General features: G+C 40.6%; 1 protein-coding gene across 1 annotated transcript in view; it reads left to right on the forward strand.

Annotated features, from left to right (window-relative positions):
* Positions 1–173: 173 nt before the first annotated feature.
* The window catches only part of LOC109464017 (sushi, von Willebrand factor type A, EGF and pentraxin domain-containing protein 1-like), a 41,708-nt gene continuing 23,707 nt past the window's right edge, over positions 174–18,174 (forward strand). The window contains exons 1-6 of the mRNA XM_019760936.1: positions 174–376; positions 1,348–1,437; positions 8,978–9,125; positions 13,542–13,673; positions 15,144–15,302; positions 15,517–15,649. Coding sequence (XP_019616495.1) covers positions 266–376; positions 1,348–1,437; positions 8,978–9,125; positions 13,542–13,673; positions 15,144–15,302; positions 15,517–15,649 — 773 coding nt within the window. The 5' untranslated portion in view covers positions 174–265. The remainder of the gene's footprint in view (positions 377–1,347; positions 1,438–8,977; positions 9,126–13,541; positions 13,674–15,143; positions 15,303–15,516; positions 15,650–18,174) is intronic.

An 18,174-nucleotide genomic window follows, 5' to 3' on the forward strand; every position in this document is an offset into this window, starting at 1 on the left:
CTGATAACACACAATGCAGAGCCTAGAAAGTGACACTCAGCAAGGGCTCCATAATATTGTGTTTACATGCATGTCACATTCATTTACCTCTTGCATCACGTATTTTGAGATAATCCATTATTCAAACAATGACTAACGTAGCGGTATGGTAAACAGTGTAAACTTCAAATGCGAAAGTCCATTCAAGGATTACTTATTTGAATCAAACGTAACGATTGCGGCACAGAGAATGTGACTGTTCCGTTGTTGTTTTCGTTTGAATTTCATGATGAAGAATATCCAAGTAGTGTACATCGTTGTCATCTGCTTCGTTTGCTTTCGTGTGTCAGAAAGTGCACTCTTCGACAGCATTTTTCTCAACCCAGGTCGACAGCAGGTAAGCATGAGGGATAGAAGACAAATAAAATACATGAGCAGGATGGGCAAAAAAATTTTCTAAATTAATTTCTATTTGGGACAGTTCAAATTCTTTTCAGTGTGCTTAATGACAAGATGTGAAAAGAAAGGGAAATTCATCGAACTTGACCGTTGCTTGGCCATATGGATCAAATTCCCAAGAGATAGATGGGAGGGAGTGATTCCCAGTTTGGGCAAGTAAAGCAACTATATAACAAAAAGACCGTATTCGTTTGGCAGAGGGGTCATGAATACTTTGTATAAGGGAGCCTTAAGCCTCGTTCAATAGGTTTGAGGGCATTTGTCGAGAAGAGTAGGAGTGACCTGGTATGATTGACCAAACTGGGGAGATGACAGTCTCAAATGCATTTTTTCTTCCGCTGGTTTCGCTGTGAAGGATATGATTTGTGATGTAAATGCTCTCGTTATCAGGCTGCTTGGTGCCCGCGCTTGTATTTGTCACGAGTACTTTCTGCTATTTTCAACGAAGCTGACATTTTGTTCAAATCTTCGTGCGTGAGTGTATTTTGTGTGTATGTGTGTGTGTGTGTGTGTGTGTGTGTGTGTGTGTGTTTGTCTGCTGATAATAACCAAATTGTTGCTGTACCAGATAAGTGAGTTGTAAACATTAAGAATATTTTCCAGTGTGGTATAAGCATTTCAGTCACACCAAAACTTGCGTCAAGTAATTTTTCACCATTATCAATTTCGGATATGAGTTTTTTTAAAACATATTCAGGTAAAAACAGTTAACTGAGACCAAAGTGGTGTAAATAACTCAGATCCAGTTTTTCTTGGTACAGCTTTAGTGCCACCTTTGTGCAGGGTAACAATGAGCAACGTTGTTGAGGGAAAAAGTCGACAACTTTTAGCGGTTAATTGTCATTATTATGTAGCGAGCTTGTTGTTAAGGATGTTCTACATGATGTTTATTTATCATTTTTCCATTAGAATCTGTTGACTACCGTCGATGCGGTCACAGAGACCTGTTTTATCGTGCCGAAGCAGCATGTCTGGTCGCGATCCGACAATACGCTAAAGGTAAGATACGTTTAGTCAATTCAGGTGTTAATAAAGGAAGAATAGGTTCGTCTACAAGGTAAAACCTTTAACTAAAGGCTAATGGCTTTGTCACTGTATAGATGCAGCAATCTACGGAATGGATTTTTGATTTGGTGTCATGTACATAAAAGTAGATACATATGCCATGGGTACATACACAAAGGTATATAATATATGTATATCATAAAGGTAAGTACATGCACTGGGACCATTTACCATTTTACCTATTTTTACCATTATGTGTGTGTGTGTGTGTGTGTGTGTGTGTGTGTGTGTGTGTGTGTGTGTGTGTGTTGGTGTCTCTGCGTCAGCATTTTGGGCATGTGAGTCAGTTGGGATCTGTTATTAACCATTGACAAAATGGACACATGGTCAACAGATATATAACGCAGTTTGTTATAATCAATCCTGCGCTCTGTGACTGATCTACGGAAGAAGTCTAGGCTCCTTATTTACCTTTAACAGGCTCCTTTAAGCCTCGGTCACAACCCGCCGTACGTGCTTTTTGTCCGTACGTTTTTTGGGAGGCTACGCCTGCTACTTTTTTTTTTCTGAAAACGTGGGGAAGGAGAGGCGTCGACGAGCGTCACTCGCACGGTTGCACAAAGTGTAAGAGTGTGGTCTGCACGTCACGTCTGGCCGTGAGCGGTTGCGTGTATCGTACGTTGCGCAAGTGGTAAGTGAGTTGTACGTGCTTACAACGTACTATCCCTGTGCGATTGCAACTTTACCGTAAGGAGGCCGTACTCCAGCCGTACTCACACGTGCGTATTTCGTACGGTACGTACGGGGCACGCGCGTCGCCCGTACTCGCATGCACGGGTGGTGAATCCGTAGACCGCACGCAGAAAAAGTTTTACATGCACTTGAAGTTCTACGGCGTGTCTGCGTGCTCCCAAATCCGTACTCCCCAGCGTACTCACCACGCACGGATGCCCTGCGTTTGCCCACGTTTTTGCACGTAGACAGCACGCAGAAGCACGTACGGCGGGTTGTGACCGTTGCTTTATCAGTCGTTAATTATCCTAGTTTCATTTGGATGTTCGTAGCCCGCAGAGTCAAGGTTGGTGTGATAAGCGACCCGGTCCGGGCTTGTCCAGCCCCTGTCGGCCATTTCCCCGACCTTGCTCCCGAACGTCAATCGAACGTGACTCGTTGGTGTTCGGGGGCAGTCTGACCAGATTTAGGCCACGCCTACCTTTATGCACGAACTGAAACGAATTTGAATTAAATTTGATTCAAATTTGACCCCCGAACACAGCCAGAAAACTATCTATTGTAGTTGTAAACTTTATTTATTTGCTTTTTGCCTCATATGGATCATGGCACATACAACATATATACAACATACATGTAATAAACAACTTAAAAGTTAAATAAAGAAACTTAAGCAAAGCAACTGCACACAATCTAAACTAAATTAACAACATATATAAGGAAATCAACAACTGAACATTCTGACATAAATTGTAAAGCATAAAACCAATATAGCACATAAATATAACAACCTAACCATTAATAATAAGAATTAATTATAGTTGACTTACGAACACCAGCCACCATGCCTAAAATTCTCAATCAACCCCCGAATGTTTTAAATGTTTTGAAACATCTTTCTGAACACATGCCGACCTACACCTAATCTTGTTTGGGTGGAGTTCGGCTTGTGTTTGGAAGGCTAAATCCTTGCATGTTCAACAGAAATTTCAGTGGATAAAAAAGCGGCCCGGCCATTCCGCGTGTAGTTGCTCCCCCTGACAGAAAGTGGTAAAATTGCAAGGAGTTATTGAATCCCGATCGATCTTATCGGATCAAACCGGCTTGGTTGACAGGCTTGATGACATAATACTTCCGTGTTCAATTTTACGCTTTTCTCTCCCAGTCGTCGTTTCACTTTAGCTTAATTCACTCGAGCTCCCTACTTCCAGTAAACCATTTTTAAAAGATAAAGGGTCATAAGTATTTTAAATCGTTAAAATACGCCCGCCAAGTTCAACCCATAACCTTCGACACGGATCATGAAGTCGATATATGATACGGTAAAAACATCCAAGTGGGCCATGGGAAAAAGGCCCATAGCTTAAATTTATCCACGTGTCACATGTAGTCACACGTGTTGGTGATGCATACAGCTGCCACATGGTTATATACAGGTGGGTACCGGGTATATAAATAAATTACATCGCAGGCCTGTGTATTTTTGCCAAGAGGACAGTTCGCTTAATTACCTCCATGAAATTTCATAGATATTATATGTACCTTCGCCAAGAAGGATATGTTTTTAGAGGCGTTCGTGTGTGTGTGTGTGTGTGTGTGTGTGTGTGTGTGTGTGTGTGTGTGAGAGAGTGTGTGAGAGAGAGAGAGTGTGTGTGTGTGTGTGTGTGAGTGTGTGTGAGTGTGTGTGTGTGTGTGTGTGTGTGTGTGTGTGTGTGTGTGTGTGTGTGTGTGTAAACACGATGGCTCGAGAAGGCTTACATGAATTGTCTTGATATTTATTAGGCGATTGAGTTTTCAAGAGACCTGAAAATGACAGTATTTTTGTCCCCCTAGCAGCTTGTAATGGCACTGCGGCGGAAATTACGGTTTTGATATCTAATGATCTAGACATGCTATAATGATAGGTAGCTCTTGTGCGGGGGAAGAAGTAACGTGAGTTTTAGCCCCCAAGTAGCTTGCTCAGGAACTGCAGGGGCTTTTGTTGAAAAACAATTCATGGAGGATAACTCAAGACCGGATGATGGATCGTCGTCAGTATGTGAGATGAATGAAAGGGAACATTATCAAACATAGCGCATTCAAATATGGATCTTATTTGTATAATATATGAGGAAATGCTATATTGTCCTTTTTGTTAAGATAAGACTGTCAGGGTGGAAAATATGATCATCTAATATAATTCATGCAAATAAGGATCCTATTTGCATATTGAGCAGGGGGAATCTATAATTCATCAGTCATAAAAATTAACATCGTTTTGCGAAGGTATGAGGTAATGAATTACAAGTTTTAGTTGGGTTTGTCTGTCATTCTGTCTGATGGCCAACAAGATAACTCAAGAACGGCTGGGTGGATTCGTTTCATACTTGAAAACTGGAAATGATGAGGTTTTGGGGCTTTCGATTCTTACTGCACCGGAACTTTCGGTCTTGATATATCGCGATTTGGACATGCTGGTGTCTTGAATTTTGGACCTTGCTCTTGTGCTCGGCAAGACGTCGCGTGAGTTTGGTTCCCCTATCAGCTTTTTTTATAATAAAAACAATTTTTAAGAGAGAATAATATGATAAAACTAGATGTCGTAGATCTCATGCCTTTGTCGGAGGGACAGTAGTATTCTGGATGAATGAACATTCATATTCCTTATTTTTTAATACTAGTAATCATTTTGGTCTAGAGTAGAAAATAATCTCTGTGCTTCATTTTTAAGGAACACAAGGTTTCGCCACTGATTTACAGACTCACCCTCACCCGTGTTAGCCCCCACCAAAGTTATTTGATTTTGGACTGTTACTGGAAAAACTGTTACAAGGAACCATGCTTACTGTATTATGATCAGAGTGTCACGACAGTGTCGAAAAATGTGATAAGAGAAGATGTGATGAAAAAGAGAGACAACGTGTAGAGGTGAGTCATCACCTATTGTCTCCCCCTCCATTTGAATGGTTATACAGAAATAAAGAAATGAAAGAATGAGAACAGGGCGACTGCTGCTGTTTAGCTAATTAGCAGAGATTTATTGCTGTTTTATTGAATTTGCGTCGTAACATTTGCATTTCTACAGTTAGTATATTCCAAACCTAGGCATCTTGTTTTTCCGATCCTTCATGTATTTTATCGCGCTTTCGTTCTAATATAATTTTGCAAATCAGGATGAGGAATGAGGAAATTGTATAAATCTGTTTTGTTCGATATTAGGGCTATGAAACACTTGTGACTTATGTGATTGTGAACGACAGGAACATTCATTTGGCAGATATTGATAATGTAAATGAAAACCTTATTTGCATGGTTAATGGAAAATTGCCACAATTTTATATAGTAGAACCTGCTGGAAATTCAGTACTTGCCATATTTGCAAGTTCAGTGAAGGTGAACATTACTTAACATAATTTATTCAAATCGGGACCCTATTTCCATAATTTATGATGAACTGCTAGAATGGCCATATTTCTTAGAATAAGACTTATTATCATCATCATCGGTCGGCTGCGGCGCAGGCGACTGCAAGGTCCCTCAACTGCCCTTTGTCTCGAGCAAGGTTGGCGACTTGCTTTTCTGTCGGTTGGTTGTAGTCATCTCCCAGCAGCTGTTGGACTTACTGGAAGTAGGAGGCATGCTGTCGGCCTCGTCTTCGTCTGCCATGAGAGGGCACGTAGAGGGCGTACAGTCTAATAGGTTCATCCTCAGGCATGCGCAGGATGTGTCACATGCTGAATCAGCGGACTGTGTTGGTCATGTTGTAAAATATGCTGTTGTTTGTTACCCTGTCACTAGCCTAGTTATCAAACCTATTATAGCTCCCGAGTCCTTCGGGGGCTATAATAGGTTTGGTAACCAGGCTACCCTGTCACGCCTTTTGATGTTCAGCATAATACAGTAACCACAAGTGGCAAAGGAGTTAAGGATAAGACTACTAATGGGTAAGGAACTGACATAATACATGTAAATGGGTTTCTTATAGGTTGCATGATTACCTTGAAAAATGGTTAATTGATTATTTTTAGCTGTTAACATGATTTGGAGAAGGTATGGGGTATATAAAACCTACAAATTAGTCTCTAGCTTGCATGTAGCCAACAATATCATACCTTGTCCATGCCAAAATAATGAAGACTTGTTGCATGTGCATATTTTACCTTAAAATTTCACTAATGGGCAGGATTGTAACTGTAAGCCATTTACAGGTGGCACATTTACAGGTGGCAGTAACCATGCATAAGATTTACGAAAGCACTAAATATTCATGGAGGTATGAGAACGCCGAACTCTAGTTTTTCATGAAATCAAAGTATCTTAAAGTTTATCATCGGATTATAATGCAGTTCCCAATAAATCCATTCCTAGACCCAACAACGTTAACAGATCATTTCCGGCACCAAACTTTTGATAAGCAAATGCAAAGTTGCATTTCCATATGTCTACATGACTTGATTTATTAGGCTGCGAGACAGCATTACGGTCACGGTACTGTAAATTTTGTTTGCGAGGGCCCAGTGTCAATCGGGGGCCGAATACACGTTATATGTTTGAGAGGTTGCCCTTTAGCCACGCCACGTGTTTCTTATCTGAACACCATTTTAGTCCTGGGTTTAAGCAAATTGTTAAGGTCACATTTGCAAACCCCGGACCCGTGCCGGGCTGTTTATTTGTATGAACGAAAAATCAACAATTCTTATGGATACAAATAGACTACTTCTCATGATTATCTTTTAAACTTTTTAGACTACTACTCATGATTATCTTTAAAACTTATCTTTTTTGTGTGTTCTGTTGTCTTTTATATTTATTAGTTAAAGTTAGTACCTTTCGTTTCCAAAAGCGGCTGGCTGGACCCGTACCCTTGTTTGGAAATGACCTGAGCATGAATATCGCGGTTTAATCAATTTACAAAGAGTCAGACAGAGATTTTGGTGATCTAACAATATTTGTCTATAGCTATTTTGTTGCACAAAACGTTTTTTAGGCTTTTCAGGCTTTTTTTTTTGTTTCTTAAGATTTTTTTCTGAAATTTCAGGTAATTGTAACCCACAAAGTTGTCCCTCAATACAGTGCAAATAACTCAGTTTCCCCCATTTCTAAAAATTTTTATATCTGATTTTCTTTTGGGGTCCGCGCGGACCCCAGCGGGCTTTCGATCGTAATGGATACACTGGCGTTCTTATACATTACTTTATTTCCGTTTTTATATGTATTTTATGCACTTATCTTATGGCCACCGACTTTTCAGAGAATGGTGTAATAATAGAATTAAATTCAAACAACTTTGGTGTAATTATGACGTCATATGACGTCAGAGCTAATAATATGGTCCGCCATCTTGGATTTTTACCAATGACGTCATCAAATTAGCATATATTATTAAAATTGAATGATTTAACTTATCGTTGATTATGTAAGATGTTATTAATGTCAGAAAGGAACAGTTATTTAATATAAAACCCAGAAAATTTTAATGTTTAAACCAAAATTACTGATTTTTCCCATAAAACTTTCTGTCGGAAACCCGTTGCCATGGCAACACAAAAAATCATCAACTTATTTAACTAATATGAAATTTTTTCCAGATACATTTTAGAAGTGTCCACCAAATTTCATGGTTCTAGCCGAAGCCGTTTAGGCGCTATTTGCGATTAAAGTTGGCGCGGGTCTCAAAAGACCACTCGGTCTGAATAGGGTTTAAAAATCGGATATTTTATCTTTTTGTCTTTTCTTCAACAAATAATAGGAAAAGGTCAAAATGTATGATATTTGTACGTAATGTGGACTCAGAGGTTCAGACATCAATTTGCAAAGCAAATGAGCTGGTATCATGTTGATAATTTCTAAAAATTAGCAAAAAACTGTCTTGGGGTCCGCGCGGACCCCAGTTTTACAGACTAATCAGTCCAGGAAGGTGTACTGTTGAGGGTTAACATGTCCAACACTAAAGCGACGGTCACAACCCGCCGTACGTGCTTTTTGTCCGTACGTTTTTTGGGAGGCTACGTCTGCTCCGTTTTTTTCTGAAAACGTAGGGTGACCCGCCGAGGGAGTACGCCACTCGCACGGTTACGCAAGGTGTACGTACGTGGTCTGCACGACACGCCTGGCCGTCAGCGGTTGCGTGCATCGTACGTTGCGCAAGTCGTAAGTGAGTTGTACGTGCTAACAACGTACGATATCTGTGCGATTGCCACGTTGCCGCGTACAGGCCGTACCTACACGTGCGGCGTACGCACGGTTTCCTTACTCACTCGCACGTTGTAAGTGCGTGCACCTCCTGTTAACTTCATCATCACTAGCCGCCCTGTCGTCTTCCACGGCCCGTTTCTTTGGGTCTTGTCTGGTAATCTTCGTCTGTCGTGGCACGCACGTGCTTCGTGCGCTGTCCGTACAGCAATTGCACGTGAGAATAGTGAAGTTAGACTCACGGAGTCCGTACGTTGCACGCTCATAGGCTGTACGGGGCACGCGCGTCGCACGTACTCGCACGCACGGGTGGTAAATCCGCAGACCGCACGTAGAATAAGTTTTACATGCACTTAAAGTTCTACGGCGTGTCTGCGTGCTCCCAAATCCGTAGTATTCCGTACGGAGGTGGTACTCACCACGCACGGATGCCCTACGATTGCCCACGTTTTTGCACGTAGACAGCACGCAGAAGCACGTACGGCGGGTTGTGACCGTCGCTTAAGGGATGATGCAATCGATACTACTATTAAACGGCATGCCACATGATTGACACTGATGTGTTATAAGTGTACGGATGCTTTCTTTATCGTCGTATATAATGTATACGTTTTCCGTTCATTCGTTTCAGGAAAGAGAAACCTACGCCGATGCCAAGATCAAAGCATTAGCGGTTTTCGCCAAAGGTAACTTTCCCTTTCCGTCCGGGTTGGAACCAGCATGTTCAAACTACAGCGTTGCCTTCGGGCTGTACCCGGTCGACGTCATCTTTCTGGAACGTGAGTACCAGATATTTTGTTTCGTTCGAAAAGAAGGTTATGTTTCCAGTAGCGTCGGTCTGTTTGCAATTATCTGTTTGTGAACATCACATGGATAGATTGCCATTGCCTACGCCTACGTACTAAAAATCATGAAATCTGTGACAGCCGTTTCATCAGCTATCTTTCTGTAAAGATTTTAATCAAGCAACCTGATGTCAGTTCCTTCTTCACCCAAGTGCTATCTACCACCCAAAACCATTGGCCCTAACATGTCGAGGTCACCTTACCTTACCTTAGACCTTATTTCCTCGACTTGCAGACTTAACAGTACTCCTCCATAGGTTTCTGTTTTGTGCCGCAGCAGCCATGGTTTCCGTGTTGCCAAATCCCAGTTTCTTCCCATCATTCTAAATTGTTTTGCGTAGGGTAGTTCTAGGTCTTCCTCTTGATCTTTTCCCCTTTGGTATCCAATCCATTGCTATCCTAGTCATTCTATTGTTTGGTAGTTTACATGTCCTGCAAACCTACGTCTTCTCTCAGCTACCATCACGGTGATAAGGGGGACTTTTGCTCTTAGATGCCCAAGATGGTTCTGAGACATTTGGACGGAAATGGGTCCATAGCTTGAGTTGTTTCCGTAGTGCTTTTCCAGGTCTCACATTCATAGATGGCAATTGGCACCACAATGGATTGCAAGAGTTCTAACTTTAAGGGTAGTCCAATTTGTTTGGAGAGTCAAGGTCACGAAATACAAATATCTTTGCTTTATTTCAAACACAAATCACAATACAGCGCCATCACTTGACAGCAACAAGGCTGAATTGTGTGATTAAAAGCGTTAGACGGTGAAATGAAATCCTGGTCATCATTCCGTGTTTTAAAAAGTCATTAAATGATGTCATTTGAATAATACATTTCACAGACTATTCATGATTTAAAATGTGAACAAGGTACGGTAATGTACGTTTGTTGTACCGCTCTGTGCGCGCTGGCAATTGGTCAAGTTTTGCTTGTTGTCTAGTCATCCTCCCACTGACACTACCCCTGGTTTGGGGCAGCCAGTGTCGGTAGAGGGTAGAAGCTTGTATATTGTTCGCAAACCGTCTGCACAGGGCTATTCTACGATCTTCTAGAGTCTGTAGCTGTAGCATATCTAATACTGACTTGTAGTTCGTGAACTCCTTAGCAAGGATGATTCTGGTGGCTCTTCTTTGTATGTTTTCAATCTTCCTTTTCTGTGCTTTGGTCAAACCAGGATGCCACAGTGGCGCGGCATATTCCAACACAGGACGGATGAAAGAAGTATATTTTGTAAGAAGATCTTCAACGGGCGGGTTGAATTGCCCTTGAATTCCCCTTCTTGGTTGTTTCCTTGACGTGAGCGTCCCACTTTAAGTCAGCCTCAAATGTCAGCCCAAGACACTTCGCTACACTGACAACAGCTAGCTGGTGACCATCGATGTTTAATGCAGGTTGGGGGGGGGGGTGGTGTGTGAGAGAAACAGACCTGCATAGTTTTACACTTGCCAGGGTTTAGCCTCATGTTCTTGGCGTTGGTCCAGCCGGATTAAAACAGGAATTCTTGTGCAGTACCTAGAAAAGTCGCCAGAGGCCCAAAATCTAATCATTTCTAGGTCGTAAGACATACGTACCTACCAAGTTTTGTGACAATTACCTTTTTCACTGAGGCGGGGATCATTGACCATCAACCCTCAACCAAGATCTCATTCGTACTTAGGAACTGTATAATGTCAGCTTTGTGTATATAATGTAAACCGTGCGTCTTTTTTATCTCTCAAATCGTACTTTAAATCGAACTCATGCATATAAAATTTTGATCACTAAGCTATCTCCATCCAGTGAAAAAAGGGTCTTACAGATTTCTCGCGTATCAATATACATATAGAATACAACACGGGGTATTCCGTATCGCCAGAGGTATCGGCCCGACCGCGGGTCGGATATGCGGCCGTCGGGCGATCCGACTCGCGGGAGGGCGGGGACCGAGGGCGATGCGGAATACACAGTGTTGTATTTTATTTATGTCATATCCACCCAAGAAAACACGCCTTTCAATGCAAGATGAGCCAAAAGTTGGTGCCACTGAACCCTAAAATGCAACAACATCAATTCGAACGTCCGGATTCTGTATTCGGATTTTCGAAAAGGGAACAAGCGGGTAGGGCGAAACGCGTTCGAATCGTTTTATGGAAGCCATGGAAGCGTTGGATAACGGGTTGCGGACCGGGCCGCACCGTACCAGCCGCCACGCCACGTCGAGAGTTCGAGGCAGTTTTATTTTCCTTCCGCGAAAGAAAGTAGTCCGTTCCATGATTTCGGGGACCGACACGCCTTACCTGAAAGCTTGTAGCTGAGGTCTGCAATCATTTATCTTCCTAACTTTAACTTATTGATAATGTGTAAGCTTCATTTGTTACTCCTATACATTTTTGAAGCAATGGCATACCGTGATCCTTTCAAGAATTTGACCCGAAAGCAGGTAATTTTCGTGGAATTCCCCTTCTCATTTCTAACTTGTTGTAGATTCTGATCCAACAGGAAATCTAGTGTGTTTGAAAGAGCAAAGATTCTAGTTTGTGTTGATATATAACTTGTTATCGATTTCGAGGGCGACATGCAGATGCCCCCAAAACGCGCGAGGTCATGTCATAATTTTGATTCCAGAATAGAACGCCCCAGGTTTGACATTTTTAGTTATCACCTACTCTGGACAGGTCCTGGCCCTGTAGAACGTAAATTTCCATGTGGAATTATGTTAACAATGGTCTCCTGTGTATGGATTCCGAGTTTCAAGTCAATTCACAAACCCGAAGTGATATAAATCTGACCTTAAGATTTATGATTGACTCTCACGGCGAACCGCGCGCCGTTTTGAGACCCGGGAGTCGGAACCTCTTACTACAAAGCTTGTTGCTTGAGTTTATAACTATATATCTTCATTATTTCATTGTATCTGTGAATATTAAGCTTCCAATTTTACTCCTAGTGACTTTTTAAAACGATTGTTAACCTCTGCCCATTTGATAATATGACCTGAAACCACTTGATTTTTGTGGAAATTCCTCCGATGTTTTTACCTTATTTCAGTTTTCACAACAAAAAGAAATCTAGTGCGTAAAATAGCCTGAAGTCTCTACTTTCTGTCCGTATATAATTTGTTATCAATTTTGGGGACGTGATGAGCTTCCTTCGTAATCGCGCGAGGCCACCTCATCAGAGGCATCGTTTTCGTTCCAAAAACAGCGCGGGCTTCAAGCGCGTTCCACAGGCCAGACGCCAGACCCGCACCGTTGGATTTTAGTAACAATACCTGCAAGAGTAAGAAAGCATTTGCTGATTCAGTTCGTACTTACGTAGTCTGTGTCTGTAGGCATTCTTTGACAATATTGAGAAGGTACATTAGTACCGCAACTTGTGCTAAAACGCCGATTGCCCTAGAATCAACTAAACCAATGTTTTAGAACTTTTGGCGTAAAACGGCCGAGGACGTGGCCCCGGTTGATATGAATATACAAGCATTTCCAGATTTTGATCCAACAAGATTTTCACAAGAGACATAGTCAAAGATTCAACGAATCTTACTCAATGGTCATATATGACAGAATCGAGGGCTACATGTAAATGCCCCCAATGTGAATTTCGTCGAAAATTTAGCTCAGTTCGGCACCGCCATTTTGACGATTTCACTGTTAAGCAAATATGACCATTTATCTAACAAAATACGTTGTAAAACCCTCCAAAAATTGATCATGTCAAGAATACATGGCATTCCCGTCTGGTACATGTAACGCAACGAAGGTAAATATGCCACAAACCAGGCTCAACGCAGCTGTGAAAGTCGGATGAAATTTCATCCAACTGCTGCGCGAAAAGAGTTTCCTTAGCAACGGCGTTGCTAGGGATCGCGGATCGATTCGAACTGCAAATAAAAACGGTTCGAAACGCGTTCGATTTAGTACGTGGCGTGACGGCTGGTACGGCCCGGTCCGGAACCCGTTATCGAACGCTTCCATGGCTTCCATAAGACGATTCGAACGCGTTTCACCCTACCCGCGTGTGCCCCTTTCGAAAATTCGAATACAGAATCCGGATGTTGGAATTGATGTTGTTGCATTTTAGGGTTTAGTGGCACCAACTTTGGGCTCATCTTGCATTGAAAGGCGCGTTTTCTTTGGTGGGTATGGTATAAATAAAATACAACACGGTGTATTCCGCATCGCCCTCGGTCTCGGCCCTCCCGCGAGTCGGATCGCCCTCGGCCTGCGGCCTCGGGCGATCCGACTCGCGGTCGGGCCGACACATCGGGCGATACGGAATACCCCGTGTTGTATTCTATATTTATGCATGGTTTTCCGTGTAGATAGCTGTATATATCTAGTTGTGCTGTAGGCAATCTAGGCAACTTGTTTGCAGTTTCAGGCAAAATTTCTAAGACTCGTCGCCTTCCATCCTTTTGCATATTGTCGACTGATGGAAGTCCAATCATCGGAGGGAAGTTTTGGTGTGATGAAAGCGTGAACAAGATTTATCGGACTATCGTCAGAGGTATGTTAAACAATGCATTCTACTATTATCTGGGTTCTTGGTCTCATTCGATCTTTAACTCCAAGCAGAGGTTTGGGTTTTAGGTTATTTTTGGCGTATTTTTAGACTTTTTAATCGGGGCATCTTTTTTGCCCTGGAATTTTTTTTCACCCAACCCACGGGTTTGGTGAAAGAAAAATTCCACCGTATAAAAATAACCTAAAATAACCTAAATAACCTAAAACCCATTCCAGTGCAAAAAGAGAAACCCCGATAAAAAGTCTAAAAACACCCGAGGATAACCCAAAACCTAAACCTCTGCTTGGAGAGTACAGTATTTAATCTCCACTTCATACACTTCAAGGCGACCTTATATCTGATTGTAAATATTGTTAAAGAGCTACATAAGAGTAATCTCCAAGCAGATCTTTTGGTGGGGGGAAGACAGTATCAAATTGGCCAGTCTGTATCCAGTTCCCCACCCAAGGTGTGGAACTGGATACAGACTGGCCAATTTGATACTGCCTCCCCCCCACCAAAAGATCTGATTGGAGATTACATAAGAGCACTTAATGTGCATTTAGAATAAACAAACTGACTCTCAATGGTGCAAAGTGCAAATTTAGCTCTAGTGTTACGGTAAAAAATTACTATAGAGTGAGCAACAGTCGAGAAGGCTCCTGATTCTTTTCATCGGAAGTGTTGTTTTTTTATCTAAAAATATGACATTACGATTAGTAATCCCTGCCTAGGCATTTAGAAGACTACGAAATCATTCTAGAACCGCGATGACATCAGTGGATGTCTTAAAGTGACCTCTTCCAGACACTTCCACATAAGCTCCGTTGCTACAAAAGCATGTGAAACGTGAACGATAAAAATGTCAGATGAACAGTTTTTGTTGGGTTTTAACGTGAAATGCCTACCGGCGATTCCCTGCATCACCCCTCCACGCCATTAGGAGAAGTAAGGCTAAGATGGTAAGCAACATTATTAGGAGACTACCACATACATTAGTCTACAAGGTTCGTAACCAGGAGATCGCAAACCCCAGACCCACGGAAAGACACCCATGCTTTGCAGAGATCAGACACAGGATTAAGGTTCCAAGCAGCAGAAGGTACGGCTAGGGGCTGCTAAGTGATACCTTACAACGTTTGTAATAGTTTAATAGTGTTTAAAATACCTCTGACATTGTAGATTATAGTGCAAAAACAGTAATAGTACTACGTAATGACAAAATGTCTAATTCTATCCTATGATTACGATGCCTTTCAAGTTGTATCTTTTGCCATTAATGTAAAGGTATCAAACAGACAATTTGTCAGTGTCATTAAGTGAAAGATTTGTTCAAACAGACAGAAATTGATGAATGTGATGTAACGGTTTATCATCTATGTACACATGTATAAAAGTTTTTAATAGTGTTATTTATAAGTTAAGTCTTTCTTTATAATGCACCCACTATCTGCCATTTCTTCTGTTTTCCAGACGATACACCGGCTAGGGCTTATAAAGGAGGGTTTACTGATGCCTTAGCAAGTGCTACTGAGGCCTTAAGTGCCGTAGGAGATTTCGTCGGTGCCTTTGGTTCCGTAGTGGGCAGTGTGTTAGGTCTCTTCAATATAGGTCATGATGAGCCTCCTCCAGGTATGTCTCTACAAAAAGGAACGTTTCAAGACCTACGTATGCACTAAATGAAGTTGTCAATTTATGAAACGTTACAGTATCAAGCAATACCCATTTCTATTAACATAAACGCATTACAGATTCTATTCTTTTAAATGCTGTGTTGACATCCATAACGTTATGCTCTTTTGAAATGGAAATGAAAATTAATGTCGACATTTGCGTTTCTACCCAGATAAAACTCCACCAAGATTTACATCCTGCCCGCATGTTGCGAACCTCATGATTCCACGAGGACAGACAACCGTCCACGTTAACATACCGCGACCAACATATGCTGATGACCGAGACGGCCCGGGAAATTGTCAGTATGTAACAGATAACATACCTGCTCACTACAGTATATCACTATCAAAAATGCTTTTTCTTATTTTCTTATGGAAAGAAAATTTTTCTCTGAGGGAGAATAAGAAAAAAAAATAAGGAAAAAATTAATTTTCTTCATACCTATGTTCTAGCACAAAGAATTTTTTTTTCTCAAATAGGCTTCTTTAAATCTTGATTTTTTCTTCCGTAAAGAAATATGTGTAGTGGAGATTCTAACTTACAAGATCAAAATTCTTTTAATCTTATAATTCCCTCAAACTTAGTTAAACTGTCTTATTCAATCTCCATGTAAGATATCTTTCTTACCTGATATCAAAGTGATCAGATTTAAGTTTTTCCTGTGTATACACATATATGTCAAACACTTTCTTGTTTATGTTACCTAAAATGATTGAGAAAGGCCATTCTTGTTTTAAAGCAATGTTTAACCATCAAACACCCGAACTTTTTTTGTGACGTTAATGCCCGAACGGGGTCCAAATGGACCCCATTTGGTTTCCTTCCAATTTTATATTCCTTTTTGCATCCTTTTAGTGACCTTTGCACATATATTGGTTAAACATATTAAGACGTTTATTTTGGCATGATCAAGTGTTTAAAAATTCCAGCTCATTATCATAATTTATGCAAAAATAGGATGAGGCCTGCAGGCATGAACATAGGGTTGACCTTTGACCTCATAGGATTGTCAAATTGTCAAACCTCTGAAAACCCGATGAACCCGTTGAGGTTACTTGGCAAACTGCATAATATTAAAGCAATAATGCTTACTTGAAGACATATTTAGGACATCCGAACAATTTCGTGTGTAGGAAAGTGCAAATACATGCCTGGGGTCCGTTTGGACCCCAGACGGTCTTACATCAGACTTCCGTTGTTATGTTTTCAAATTTGTGCCGATCTCCAAACAAATTTTGGAGAACTTGTAGAAGAGGTTTACTGACAAAGTCACGGGAGGAATATTTTTATTCTAAAAAAATTCAAATAGCACATAAAAATATACGTCTGGGGTCCAAATGGACTCCGTTCGGGTGTTTGAGGGTTTAAAAAATACAAGAATTTGGTTCTTGTTTTTCTTGGCAAACACTGAATAGAAAAGCAAGAAATTTAAGATACAGAAATCTTTGATTAGTCTATATAAAGCTCTGTTTACTATTTCTTTCTTGAAGTTTCTTTTTTTTCTTGACTAGAAAGCTTAAGAGAGACCATTCCTGTTATTCTTAGCAACATTTAAGAAAATACAAGAATTAATCTATCTTGACAAACACTGATAAGAAAAAACAAGAAAGTTAAGATACAAAATCTTTGATAAGCGTTATTATGGCTAGAATTACATTCTATAAACATTCATGATTTTCCTCCCTAGGAAGGCCATTATTATTTTTCTTAGCAACATTTAGAAAAATACCGGAAAGTTTAAGAAAGGTGATTCTTATTTTGCCTGGTAATGTTCAAGATGACTCAAGAACTTTCTTCTTAAATTTCTAGCCATATTTGTCATGTAACCTTTTCTGAACCCCTGATTGGTGAATTCAAATCCCAGAATGCAGTTAGGGGGTTTTGAACTTGTGTCAGATGGGTCTGATGTGGAAGCCGTACTGGTTACTTTTTTTTTGTCAGTTACTGACTCATGTCAGATTTGAAGTCAAAATCAAGGCAAAAAGGACCTTGTATACATGTGACGCAACGCTGATCGTGGTCAGCTTGCTGAAGAAACCAACTTTGCAACAGAAAAAGCATGAAACAAAACAGATAGAAGGTAAGTGTGCCTCCCTCCCCAACAATACAGAAGAAAACTCTGTTGACATCGTTTTTAGACTTCATATTAGAAATATTGTTACAACGCCATTGGGATTGATTTCAAAGTCAAATCATATCTCTGGTGTATAATAAAGTGTATTACTGCTTTATGATATAATTGTTTTCTTTATGATACAATTGTTTACTTCAAGTAATGAATTATATAGTATTTTAGCACCCTAAATTGACTTTATTGCCCTTAGTGCATGCATGCAATTTGCAATCTAACAAAGGTCTTTCCTGTTTTTTAGGTGTTTTAAAGGGTGTTACTTTGCCAATTCTATCATACAAAAACTGCAGCTTTTGCTGAATATGTTTCAGAATGTGATATGATCTGTATTCTGAAATCATAAAAAGGCTTGTTAGTTACATCTTGCAGTGAAAGTTACTGTTAAACTGTTTCCATTCCAAGAATGTTCATGGACTGATCTTATATTTGATTTAGATACATTGTTCATTGTAATAAAGATCTCTAAATACTGTCAAAAGGCTTTTCAAAATAACATTTAGTTGCTATACAACATTATTGTATGTATTGTCTTTTTTATTTAGTTAGCACTATTATTATTTCTTTTCTTGCGGGCAGAATGGTTTTCGTGCTACAAGAACAGTTAGCTCTTAGTTTAAGAAATCTTTTCTTGTGTACAGAATGGTTTTCTAGTCTTAGGAACAGAATGGCATTCTTGGTGCAAGAATCCTAATCTCA

Source organism: Branchiostoma belcheri, unplaced genomic scaffold (assembly GCF_001625305.1).
Source record: "Branchiostoma belcheri isolate BF01 breed outbred unplaced genomic scaffold, Haploidv18h27 scaffold130, whole genome shotgun sequence".
NCBI lineage: Eukaryota > Metazoa > Chordata > Leptocardii > Amphioxiformes > Branchiostomatidae > Branchiostoma > Branchiostoma belcheri.